At 45.1% G+C, this 13,987-nt stretch overlaps 1 protein-coding gene across 1 annotated transcript in view; it reads right to left on the bottom strand.

Annotated features, from left to right (window-relative positions):
* Positions 1–585: 585 nt before the first annotated feature.
* The window catches only part of BAIAP3 (BAI1 associated protein 3), a 353,459-nt gene continuing 340,057 nt past the window's right edge, over positions 586–13,987 (bottom strand). Inside the window, exon 32 of the mRNA XM_063934569.1 lies at positions 586–2,411. Coding sequence (XP_063790639.1) covers positions 2,311–2,411 — 101 coding nt within the window. The 3' untranslated portion in view covers positions 586–2,310. The remainder of the gene's footprint in view (positions 2,412–13,987) is intronic.

A 13,987-nucleotide genomic window follows, 5' to 3' on the forward strand; every position in this document is an offset into this window, starting at 1 on the left:
GAACTGTTATAGATTCAACTTTTTCAAAGAAATGTCTAAAGCTGGGTAGACACTGGGACGATGTGTACCCAAGTGATATGTCGGCCTGACGTGCCGAGATATCGGTTCCTGGGTACACATTGAGCGATGTAATAAGGGTCGGAACGACATACTGCTCCTTCCTTCATTACACATCTCGCAGTCGCTATCATTGCCCTGATGGACATGCAGCAGGGTCAATCGGGCGATATCACTAGAGACCGTGGGCACCCACAAATTGGGCACACACACTGAGCAATACAGTATGTCTGATTTGGACAGAAACGACAAATCAGGCCGATATCGTCTCATCGTGTACCCAGTTTAGGACAGGTACCCCCTCTCCATGCCCATTTAACTTCTGTGCCTACCCGGGCCTAGCAGCAGTTAGGTGCTTATTCATACCCGTAACTATATCGTAATTGCTGACCAATGCCCCTGTGCTGGAGGTGTGGGGACAATGCTGGACTGAAGGACTTCGAGCCATCAAAGTACAGAGCTGTGTCTGGGTTGGTGTGCACTAAATGTGGTTGCTGCCAGCCAATCAGGTATCATTACAAGGTAACAATGAGGGATTCCATATATTTTATTGACATTCATTATATCAATGTGTCGATATTGATCAAATGAGGAATTGTTGACACTTGTGTTTATTGTCTGTGTAAACCTAACGGTAACCCTAGGCCTAATACAAATGCATTTATGATATTGACATTTGAACCATGTAAGCGTGATGAATGTGCCAATCTCACTGATGACATGGAGACTGCATCCAAACAATTACAGAGAACATTGACCTAGATCCTAGGTTCTTACACTGAAAATATGAAAGGGAACTTATTTTCAGTTACATTTAACAGAAAGAACACATTTAATAGTAAATAATAATAAAAATATGTGTAAAACAGAACATGGTATGAGTTCTGAGCACATGTAGGCACATTAGGGGGTATGAAGGGGATACAATGACATTGCCGCCAGTCTGGATCCTGGCGATCAAGAAACCAAGTCCGGTATCCCGACCGCTGACAATGCCGCCAGCCGGAATCCCAGCTAACGGGCTATTCCCACTCGTGGGTATCCACGACACCCATAGAGTGGGAATAGAACCTGTGGCGAGTGCAGTAAACCCGCAAGGGGCTTGCTAGCGCACACCCTGCTGCCGGCATTCTGGCGGCCGGGATCCCATACCCAATGCGTATGAAGTATAAACCATCCTGTTTTAAGGGCAACTTGGTAAACATTTTTCATCACACTGAAGATTACAATGAACTACAATGACCACACGAAGGTTGGCCCTGTTACTAGGTCCGTGATTGGAACAATAGATTAATTGTTAAATATAGCCGCACATATGAGTGTCTGCATTGCCCAGTGATCCTGCTGTTTCTCTCCCAGGGGGATAACTGCTGGCTTTATAGCACCCAGTTTGTGTGGTCGGTGGGTGGGTGGGTGGCTGCACACAGGGTGACAGTTATATATGTAGGTTTAGATAATGATATGGCATTGTGGTTGGTTTTGGGTGCCCATACTGCAATATCAAGGCGAGCTTTGCTTCATATATTCAAGATTAATTACTTATTATGTCACAACCTTTATTATTATTGTATGAATATTGCCACGTAACTTGTATTTCCCTAGAACATGTGGGTAACATTTTGCAGAGGGTGGTAAATTCTACTTGAGAGTCTCTCTGTTGGGTATAAACAATGACCAATGGACTGCTCCACTCTTTTCAGGAGCCCTGGTTTCTTTGTCTGTGGTCACAATTCATTGTTAGTTGGTGAGGTCTGCAATTAAGGCCCCTTCCCAAATATCCTATAAATCGTGTTTAATATATGTTGTGCTGTGCGTAGTTGACATGAAAGGTCATTTACTATACCATTCAGCAGGTGGCACCAAATACTAAGTAATATACTGCATCTTTGTACTGTATTTTGTACACACAGTACTGGATTTCTATGCATTCCAGATTTTCCTTTGAATAGAGTTACAGTAAGAAAAAAATCTCAGTCGGTGGAACAGAAATTAATTCCTTGATACACCAATCGTTACAATATTCATTTGACACTTAATATTCAAAACTTTAGTTCTCATAACATAAACGGAACAAAAACTTAACAATAGATAACAAATAAAAGTTATATCAAAGTTATTTAAACTTATTCTCTTCCCTTCCAAAGGGGCCTCTGACACAATACAGCAAGACTATGCTGCCTTCCCTAGCAGACAAGAAGTTAGTTAGTTATATACAAATATATGTTTGTTGTTTTTCACAGTAAAAATTGCAACTTAGTCATCTTCCATATACTTCTCCAGTTCCCTAAGTTTCTTCACAAAATCTTGTGCTTCTTTGTCCATTCTTCCGTCAAGCATCTTCAGGATCGACTTCACTAAATAGGAGAAACACAAAGTCTGTTTAATAGAGGATGCAACATTTCCAACTTTTGTTTTTGGCAGTTTTGTTGTAATTCCATATTCATTAAAATGTAACGCCAAAAAAGAAAGAGTTATGGTAAAACTTTCCTTTGTTAACTCTTTTTCTTCGAGGTCCATGGGATCCACAGTGTTAACCTTAGGTATGATCTGGTAGAGACCAGGACTGGCACCGAACAATAAAGCTTTGTGAGGCTCCCAGGATGCAGTGGCTCCTCTGCCTTCATACCTCATCCCCATGCTCAGGCACATCAGTTTTAGTTAACAAGCCCAAAGCAAGAGCTGGAGAAGGAGAGGAGATAGTATGGTACACACAGAAAATCACACTCTCATAGAAAAGAGAAGGGAACTGGTGACCTTAACTGTGGCAGGGCAAGCTGCCACAGCTGGAGGGCCGCAGGTTGGACAGGCCTGCCATAAGGCAAGCCAATGAAGCGTGGTGCGTTAGGGTGGGCACCCTGTGGATCCCATGGACCTCGAAGAAAAATAATTAATGAAGGTAAGTTTTACCATAACTCTTTCTTTTCTTCTTTGGGGTCCATGGCCTGCACAGGGTTAACCTTGGGATCTCCCAAAGCAGTTGTTATAGGGAGGGAACGCAACTAAGCTGAAAAAAGGACTTGGCGACCAAAGGTTGCATTCTGAGCGACAAAAGTATTAAAGGCATAGATCCTAAGAAACATGTGGGCAGAAGACCATGTCGAAGCCTTGCATAATTGTTCAGCAGACGCTCCACGGCATGCTGCCCACAAAGGACCCACAGAGCAAGTAGAATGGTCCGTCACTGTAATTGGAACAGGAATATCAGCCTGTGAGTACGCCTGTGAGATGGTCATGTGAAGCTAATTTGCCAATCCATAGAGGATGAATCTGTTTTTCTAACACAACTAGTGCAGTCCAAGTAGAGCTTAAGAGCACGGACCACATCCAACAAAGCTTCCTCTGGTGAGAGACCAAGTTCCTGGAAGGATGGCACCACAATTGGTTCGTTGATATGAAATTTAGACACAACCTTAGGTAGGTATCTACGCTTAGTCTGAAGGACCGTCCGGTCCTGGTGGAATATCAGAAATGGGGAGCTACAAGAGAGAGCTCCCAAGTCGGAGACTACACGAGCTGAGGCAATAGCCAGCAGAAAGAGTCTTCGTGGTGAGCCATTTGAGGTCAGTCTGATCCAGGGGTTCAAAAGGACTGTGTTTTAAGGCTCGAAGAACCAAGGAGAGGTCCCAAGGCGCTATCGGTGGGACGAATAGAGGCTGTATCCGGAGGATTCCCCTGAAAGTAGGTACGCACATCCAGTAAAAGAGCCAGTCTCTTCTGGAACCAGATAGACAAAGCTCAGACCTGAACCTTGAGATAAGCCAGGCGAAGACCCATGGCCAGGCCTGCCTGCAAGAAGGCTAACAACCTAGGCATCCGGAAAACCGCAGGATAGAAGTTACGATGAGTACACCACTGGAAATAGGAGTGCCAAATCCAGTGATAAATGCGAGCTAAGGCTGGTTTCTGAGCCTGAACCATAGTCTGAATCACTGCACTGGAGAAACCTTTTTATCTTGGGAGGGATGTCTCAAGAGCCACACCGTCAAAGACAGACGAAGGAGGTCCGGATGGAGGCAGATCCCTTGGGAGAGTAGGTCCGGACAAAGAGGCAGAGGGAAGGGCTTGTCTATGGAGAGATCTATTAGATCCATGAACCAATGGTGTCTGGGCCATGCTGGAGCCACCAGTATGATTGTGCCACCGTCCTCTTTGAATTTTCACAGTACTCTGGGAAGGAGAGACACTGGAGGGAAGAGATAGGCCAGATGGAATACGGAGCTCACTCCTGGATCTCTTGTACTGGCCCCATACACTGGATTGTGTCTGGAGGCCATGAGAACGACGCCTGGAATTCCCCATTTGTGCATCAGTATCTGAAAGATCTCTGGGTGTAGAGACCATTCCCCAGCGGGAATGTCCTGTCGACTGAGGAAGTCTGCTTCCCAGTTGAGGACTCCTGGAATGAAGATTGCAGATATGGCCGAGAGGTGGAGTTCTGCCCAGGTGAGAATCCGTGTCACCTCCTGCATCGCTGTCACACTGTGAGTGCCACCCTGTCAATTTATATATGCCACTGTCGTGGCGTTGTCACACTGGATTTGTAGCGGAGAATACTGGAGCAGGGCATGGGCCATTAGAAGTGCCCGGTAGACAGCTCGAAGTTCCAGGATGTTGATTGGAAGATCCTTTTACATCAGAGACCAGCAACCCTGAAAGGAGTGACTGCCTGTGACAGCCCCCATCCCCTAAAACTGTCTTCCATGGTGAGGAGTGTCCAGTGTGGGATCCAGAATGGTCGGTCCTTGTTTAAATTGGTTGTGTGTAACCACCATGACAGAGATACCCGAAGAGATCGAGGCAGAATCAAGGTCTGGGATTTGATTTAAGATGGTGACCCCATTCATTCAGTGAGTATCAGGTGCTGAAGAGGCCTGGAGTGAAATTGGGCATATTCCACCATGTCGAATATTGAGACCATGGAGCCTAGGGTCTGCATCCTTGGACTGCAGAGCAGTTTGCGGATGTGCAATTGCAATGTTGCAATTTTGTCCTGAGGGTGGAATATGCGTTGTACTCTGGCATCCAGCAGTACTCCCAGGTGCTGCATCCCTTGGGGAAAGGATGAAAGAGGATTTGGCCCAGTTGATTAGCCATCCATGGTACTGAAGGAAGGCCACCGTCTGCTATAGGTGACTTTCCAGCACCGTTGGAGACTGTGCCAGAAGAAGCAGGTTGTCCAGGTAAGGCAATGTCCGAATTCCCCGTTTCCGGAGAGTGGCCACCATCACCACGAGTTTGGTGAACACCATGGGGGCTGTAGACAGTACAAAGGGAAGGGACTGGAATTTGAAATTCTGTTGCAGCAAAGTGAAGATATTGTTGATGACAGGGTGCAATAGGTATATGGAGGTATGCATCTTGAATATCGAGGGAGACCATATAGTCTTCAGGTTGCAGAGCCAGGACAATGGATCGTAGCGTTTCCATACAGAACCTGGGGACCTTGAGGTACTTGTTTAGCAATTTCAGATTCAGAATTGGACGGTATGATTCATTTGGTTTCTGAACACAAAGGAGGGTAGAATAGAACCCCTGACCCTGCTGAGACTGTGGAACAGGGATGTTGACCCCTGACTGTAGGAGGGATCACATGAATCCGGACAGCGCTTCTGCTTTGTTGGAGTCCAGTGACAGAGTAGTAAGGAAATACTGTCTGAGGGGACGCTTCGGGAAATGAAGAGCGTACCCGTGAGAGACCACTTCTAGGACCCAGGCATTGGTGGTGACTTGACGCCATGTGTGGGCAAATTGAAGAAGTTGGCCTCCACCCTGGGGTCCCCAAAGTGGGATTACCAACCCGTCAGGCAGAGGGTTTGTTCCCTGAATTGGAAGTTGGACGTTTTGCATCCCAAGCCTGTTTGGTCTTTGGTGTGGAAGTCTTGACTGTGCGAGACCCTCTTGCGAACGTCTGACCTTTGGCCTTGCCATGCTGATGAAAGGATGAAGTCCGAGGTCGCACTGATGATGCTGAAGGCAGACAGGCTATCTTATAGGAGGTAGCCAATTTCTCAACAATTTTGTCCAGTTCTGACCAAAACAGGAGGTCACCTGTGTATGGCAAGGCTTCCAGTGCCCTCTTTGCATCTGAATCTGCTTTCCAAGATTGGAGTCACACAATGCGGTGAGCTGCAATGGAAACAGCAGAAGCCTTAGAGGACAATAGGACTGCGGTGGTCATTCCGAGTTGTTCGCTCGCTAGCAGTTTTCAGCAGCCGTGCAAACGCTATGCCGCCTCCCACTAGGAGTGTATTTTAGCTTAGCAGAAGTGCAAACGAAAGGATCGCAGAGCGGCGGCATAATTTTTTTGTGCAGTTTTAGAGCAGCTCAATACCTACTCAGCGCTTGCGATGACTTCAGACTGTTCAGTTCCTGTTTTGATGTCACAAACACGCCCTGCGTTCGCCCAGCCATGCCTGCGTTTTTCCTGGCACGCCTGCGTTTTTATGAACACACCCTGAAAACGGCCAGTTGACACCCAGAAACGCCCACTTCATGTCAATCACTCTGCGGCCAGCAGTGCCACTGAAAAGCTTCGCTAGACCCTGTGTGAAACTACATCGATCGTTGTAATAGTACTTCGCACGTGTGCATTGTGCTGCATATGCATGCGCAGAAGTGCCATTTTTTTGCCTCATCGCTGCACAGCGAACGAATGCAGCTAGTGATCAACTCGGAATGACCACCTGTGTCTGAGCTGCCTCCCCAATGTCATAGGCTGCGTCTCTGATATTGAGTAGAGGCAATTGGTCCAGGGTGGGATCAGAGGTGAAATTTTGTTCAAGGTTGTCCGCCCAAGCCTCTGTGGTCTAGCCGTTGCTTCTGAGAGGGAGTACATTGACTTGAGACACATATCCAACTGCCTGTCCGGCAGATCCCTAAGGGAAATGCCATAGGGATAGGGAGTATTGAACTTTTAATTAAATGTGACACATGAGCATCCACTGTAGGTGGAGTCTCCCATTTCAGCTGATGGTTGTGGATAATAGGAGCTGAGCTTCTTAGGGACCTTACATTTCTTAGTAGGAGTTTTCTATGCCACGCTCATGGCTTCTGTGAAGTGGCCCGAGTGAGGAAACGCTGCTAAAACTACCTTCTGCCATTTACGCAGAGGATCTTTAGTAGTAGGGGCTGGTTCAGCATCCTCTAGCTGAAGTGACAACATCACAGCCCTAATTAATGCAGCCAAATGAAACTTAGGTGGGGCCTCCTCATCCCGAGAGGGATTCAGCGTCTGTAACCTCAGCTTGCTCTATAATTACTAATGCTTTGTCTGAATCAGAGAGGGGGTAGACTGTGAGGAAGGCACAGGCCACTTAGAAGTAGAGGGTGCAGGCAATATGCCTTTACCCTGCATCATGTTTCGAAAAACAGCTGAGGAAGCAGCCAAGCTCTGTATAAAGCTAGAGAATGAGTTCAACCATGTGGTAGGTATGGGTGGGGCTGCAATTGCCTGATCAACAGGCTGTAATGAATGTGGAAATCCCATAGAGGGAGCCATTGAGGGCTGCAGTGGTTGTGGTATAGCCATATGGGGAGTCACGGGCTGCAGTGATTGTGGTATACCCACCGGGAAAGCCACAGGTGGGGTAGCAATATGGTCAGCAATCTTAATCAGCAATGTGGTAAAAGATGCCCATGGGGGTTCTTGTACAAGTGCTGGAGGGGCTGAGGTGTTGGGAGGCACCAAACAGGTTGTGCACTGACCATCCTGTGACATTTCCCAAGGTAAAACCTCTGTGTCACAGGTTTTACATGCTACCATTGTAGAAGCCCCAGATTGCTTGGTCTTAGCGTTGTTAGACGTAGCAGAATTACTGTGCACACACACAATTATGGCAATGTGCCCCGTGTAACAAGAGTTAATGTGACAAGGTGCGCACACAAATTACAATATACAGTACAGTCTGCCAAATATAACCCCAAACACACCAGTTTTCAAGGGTTATTTAGAGAGAAAGGGAAAGCTATACCAGACAGAGAGATTGAAAACACGCAGCAGTACTAGCATAAGTTGCATATGTACAATGCAGAATAAACAATTTAACTGCAATGGGCACTGATATCAAATACCCTGCTCTGTAGAAGGTAGGATGCAGCGCTTTGTATAACCTGCAATGTCTTCCCACCGCTGCAATGTCTGCCCACCGATCCTGGAGACATGCAGAGCTCAGATAATTGCTGCCCTGCGTCTCTCTGTGGAGGAGGAGGAGGAGGTAGGAGCAGCCCAGGGTGGGAAGACCGCTGTGGAATGGCTCCCTGGGCTGAGGGAGGGGCCGCTGGGGAAGCGCTGAACTTCCCCACCAGTCCTCCTGGCCTTTCTGTGTCCCCAGCGCCAGTGTACATTACAGCCCTAGTGCAACCACAGGGAACACTTAATGGTCCGGGAGCACATCAGCGCTACAAGACCTCTCCACAAGCCAGCAGTAAATGGACTGCGCTATATGTGGGTCCTGCGATCGGGTTACCCGCCTTACCTGTCCCAAGTGCCCCTGCACCTCTGCTAGTGAAGAAATTGTGCCAGGGTTCCCTCCAAAAACACACACCCAGTTGTTGCATCGCGACCTGGTGGGGGTGTTGCGCATCAGCGCTGGCTTCCTATCGGACTGCCAGATACTGATTGCTCAGTAAAAAGTTTAAAAAAATTAAAATTGTTAAAGAAAAAATAAAAGCTTGGGCTGCAGTGTGCAGCCCTTGTTCAGTGTGATCAGCTCCATGCTGGCACCAAAAAAAACTGATGTGTCTGAGCATGGGGGCGGGGTATGAAGGCAGAGGAGCCCACTGCATCCTGGGAGCCTCACAAAGCTTTATTGTTCGGTGCCAGTCCTGGTCTCCACCAGATCATACCCAAGGTTGACCATGTGGAGACCATGGACCTCAAAGACGACATAGATAGTAATTCCCCTCCACCTACAGAATATTCACCTGGAGATTGGCTGATTATCATGCCATGTATACTAAAGAATTCCTGATCCCCAGCAGTGAAGGCACTGGAATAGGTGGGGGGCAAATGAGAAACTGAGCTGAGCAGAACGTTGGTCAGACTAATTAGCATGCTGGAATCACTCCTATCTGGACTCTTTCCCAAGCAAAGAGGGGGAAGGGAAACATCTTTCCCTATTACATTCTTATGAGCAGAGGCATAGCCGGAACTTTGTGGGTGCCATAGCAACATTTTGATATGGCCCCTGTCCAAATAATTCTAGGGACACCTCTCCACAGCAGTAAAGTTTATGCCCCAAAATAGTGAATCATGAGTCAGCATGTCAACAATGGGATGCTACGTTAAACCTAACCTCAACTCAAACATAGAGAATATAAATGAACCAGCGCTGGCTATAGAGTATGTATGTATATATATATATATATATATATATATATATACACACACACAAACTGTATATGTATGTGTATATATATATATATATATATATATATATATATACACACACACAAACACACACACACAACATATTGGACAGTCTGTTTTATAAAATAGCAATCCCAATTTATTTCATAAAATAAAAAAAATCAATAAGGTATTCAAAGGCAATATTTACATTAAAAAAATGTAGGTTATATGGAGCCACCTATGGTGGTCATTCCGAGTTGTTCGCTAGCAGTTCTCGTTCACAGCGCAGCGTTTAGGTAAAAAAGCGGCTCTTCTGCGCATGCGTATGCGGCGTAATGCGCACGCGCGACTTACTTTCACAACAGCCGATGCAGTTTCACACAAGGTCTAGCGACGCTTTTCAATCGCACTGTTGGCTGCAGAGTGATTGACAGGAAGTGGGTGTTTCTGGGAGGTAACTGGACGTTTTCGGGGAGTGTGTGGAAAAACGCAGGCATGTCAGATACAAACGCAGGTGTGCCTACGGAAACGCAGGCGTGCCTGGGGAAATGCAGGCGTGCCTGGGGAAACGCAGGGCGTGTTTGTGACGTCAAAACAGGAACTAAATAGTCTGAAGTGATCGCAAGGTAGGAGTAGGTCTGGAAAATGTGTGTACTGGCGCCGGCTGTAAGACCAATAAGGGACTAAAAAATGCTAAAATGTAAAATCACATACTTTTATTCTACATTAATAAAAAAGAAACTTTAAAAAAAAATTATCACAAAAATAAACACAATATATTTGTCTGTTCCCGATATGCTCCTGAGGAAGCTGGCAGCCATCAGACCAGTGAAACGCGTTGAGCCAAGGACACTGACCACCAGCATTTGATCCACTATCATCTCCAGTAACAATTGGACTCCCTGCCTCATTGGACACTACCAGCTCCCTTAGAATTTGGAATTACCCCTGCTGCTAATTGGATCCCTAATTGCCCAACTGAGATCCATGGGGACAACCTCTATAAGGACTGGGTAAATACTAACATCCAAAATGAACCAAAAGATCTTGAGGAGTGAGCCCTAACTGGAGACTGTATGTCATAGACATTACAAGTGAGATCTAAGTGGTCTTAACCAAAATACTCTGCCCCTGACCGGGGAACAGACAAATATATTGTGTTTATTTTTGTGATAATTTTTTAAAGTTTCTTTTTTATTAATGTAGAATAAAAGTATGTGATTTTACATTTTAGCATTTTTTAGTCCCTTATTGGTCTTACAGCCGGCGCCAGTACACACATTTTCCTACTATTGTTCTATTTATCAGGGGTTGACCTCCCCTTTACTGGCTGCCGCTGACAGCGCACTCATATCCCCCCCTTTTTTTTCTATTACACTAGGAGTAGGTCTGGAGCTGCTCAGAAAATGCACAATTTTTTTTTGTAGCCGCTGTACGATCCTTTCGTTCGCACTTCTGCTAAGCTAAGATACACTCCCAGAGGGCGGCGGCTTAGCGTTTGCACGGCTGCTAAAAGCAGCCAGTGACTCGGGCTGCTTCCTGGGCCCTCTTTGCATCTGAATCTGCTTTCCAAGATTGCAGTCACACAATGCGGTGAGCTGCAATGAAAACAGCAGAAGCCTTAGAGGACAATAGGACTGCGGTGGTCATTCCGAGTTGTTCGCTCGCTAGCAGTTTTTAGCAGCCGTGCAAACGCTATGCCGCCTCCCACTGGGAGTGTACTGTATTTTAGCTTAGCAGAAGTGCGAACGAAAGGATCGCAGAGCGGTGGCATAATTTTTTTGTGCAGTTTTAGAGTAGCTCAATACCTACTCAGCGCTTGCGATGACTTCAGACTGTTCAGTTCCTGTTTTGACGTCACAAACATGCCCTGCATTCGGCCAGCCACGCCTGCGTTTCCCCAGGCACGCCTGCGTTTGTATCTGACACGCCTGCGTTTTTCCACACACTCCCCAAAAACGGCCAGTTACCTCCCAGAAACAGCCACTTCCTGTCAATCACTCTGCGGCCAACAGTGCGATTGAAAAGCGTCGCTAGACCTTGTGTGAAACTGCATCGGCTGTTGTGAAAGTACGTCATGCGTGCGTATTGCGCCGCATATGCATGCGCAGAAGAGCTGCTTTTTTACCTGAAAGCTGCGCTGCGAACAAAAACTGCTAACGAACAACTCGGAATGACCACCTATATACGATATATACTGATTAAAAATCCACTGATGTACTCCTGTATAAAGTTCCAGAAACTTGGCTAGGACCTTCTCCAGTTAGATATAGTCACTAAAAGCAGTATTCTTTACCGGATATAAATTAGCAGCAATCTCTTTGATGGCATCTCAGGTCTTTAGGAATAATCCAAGAATGGCTGGAGGGATAATCCGGGCATAAGTGCTGTAGTGCGAAGTCGATAATGCCAAGGTGGAAAGCAGGAGTCCAAGTATATGAAAGAGAGTGGGTAAAACTCAATGCGGTTCACTGAGGAAGCTGGATGGTTTTTAACCAGTGAAACGCGTTGAGCTTTACCCACTCTATTTCACATACTTTGACTCCTGCTTTCCACCTTGGCATTATCTGGACACTTGCGCCCCTTGGGACTTCGCACTACAGCACTTATGCCGGGATTATCACTCCAGCCATTCATGGATTATTCCTAAAGAGCTGAAATACCATCAAAGGGATTGCTGCTAATTTATATCTGGTAAAGAATATTGCTTTTAGTGACTATATCTAATTGGAGAGGGTCCTAGCCAAGTTTCTGAAACTTTATACAGGAGTATATAAGTAGATTTTTAATCAGTTTAAAGAGGCAAATGTAGGATTTTTCCTTTAAAGCACACACGTACGTGTGTGTGTCTGCGTGCATGTGTATTCTGTATACACACACACACACACACACACACACACACACACACACACACACACATAGAATACATACATATACACAAAACACACACATAGAACACATATGCATACGCAGATAGAACACATAGGACGCAGACATACGCACATACCTATACTGTACACACACCTGCAATGACATCTAGAGCCTGTCTTGAGGGGTGAGGGACGTTGCCGCAGATCAGCAGCAGGAACCAGGAAGTCATTGATGGTGACTGAGTTTGGGCAGAGGCATATTTCATTGTTAGGCCCCGCCCCCACGGCACAATGCCGCGATTCACGGGTTTGTAGGGGCGGAGCCAATATGACTATTATATGTAAATCCTGTCATATTGGCTCCGCCCCCTCACCGCCAACCCGTGAATTGCAGCATATATCCGCCAGGGGGCAGGGCTGAGAACGACAGCTGTGGAACACGTCAAAGTTATAAAAAAACACTTTTGGTCCGTCCATCAAGGGAGGTTTGTATTGTATACAGGTGGCTTCATATAACCTACATTTTTTTTAAATGTAAATACTGCCTTCGAATACCTTATTGATTTCTTATTCTATGGAATAAATTGGGATTGCTATTTTATAAAACAGACCGTCCAATTTGTTGTGTGTTGTGTGTATATATATGTATATATGTATATAGGGTGAGCTAGCAGCGCCAAAAAAAATATGCAGTAGAAAGTAATTTTTCACAGTATGTCTATGATATACCCTAGTGAAATATCTGGTCTCTATATATGCCACTCCCCTTTATTTATGGGGCGTCTGCTCGATCTTAGGTAAAACCTACACTTGTACGTGTGCAGGATAGAAGAAGATTGGAAAAAGCAAATAAGATCAGAGCGACCACGGGTGGTAGATAAGCCAGGAGACTAAAAAGATGTTTTTGTTAAAAAAAAAACAATACAGAGTTTATTTTACAATGAACGTTTAGACAAATTGTGGACATTAAAAAAAAAGGCAACATACAAGAATGCTTTTTAAAAATCCGTTAAAAAGTTATCAAAAAAGCATTGCAAAGGACATGAACAATAATAAAAGAATGACTACGATAAAAGTAGTGCTAATAATTCAAGTACTTAGAAGATGAGAATCATTAGAAACAGCTTAACTGAGGACTTCAATAGTAGCAGGATTCCTGCTACTCAGTTAAGCTGCTTTTACTATTTACGGAACTTTTTATCTACATACATATTTTTTACATAATTTTAGACACACAGCTGTTTCTAATGATTCTCATCTTCTAAGTACTTGAATTTTTAGCACTACTTTTATCGTAGTCATTCTTTTATTATTGTTCATGTCCTTTGCAATGCTTTTTTGATAACTTTTTAACGGATTTTTAAAAAGCATTCTTGTATGTTGCCTTTTTTTTTAATGTCCAAAATTTGTCTAAACGTTCATTGTAAAATAAACCCTGTATTGTTTTTTTTTAACAAAAACATCTTTTTAGTCTCCTGGCTTATCTACCACCCGTGGTCGCTCTGATCTTATTTGCTTTTTCCAATATATGTATATATATATATATATATATATATATATATATATATATATATATTCTCTACAGCAGGCCTGGCCAACCTGTGGCTCTCCAGATGTTGTGAAACTACACATCCCAGCATGCCCTGCCACAGTTTTAGCATTCCCCAATAGCAAAACTGCGAAAAAGCATGATGGGACTTGTAGTTTTACA

Source organism: Pseudophryne corroboree, chromosome 7, assembly GCF_028390025.1.
Source record: "Pseudophryne corroboree isolate aPseCor3 chromosome 7, aPseCor3.hap2, whole genome shotgun sequence".
NCBI lineage: Eukaryota > Metazoa > Chordata > Amphibia > Anura > Myobatrachidae > Pseudophryne > Pseudophryne corroboree.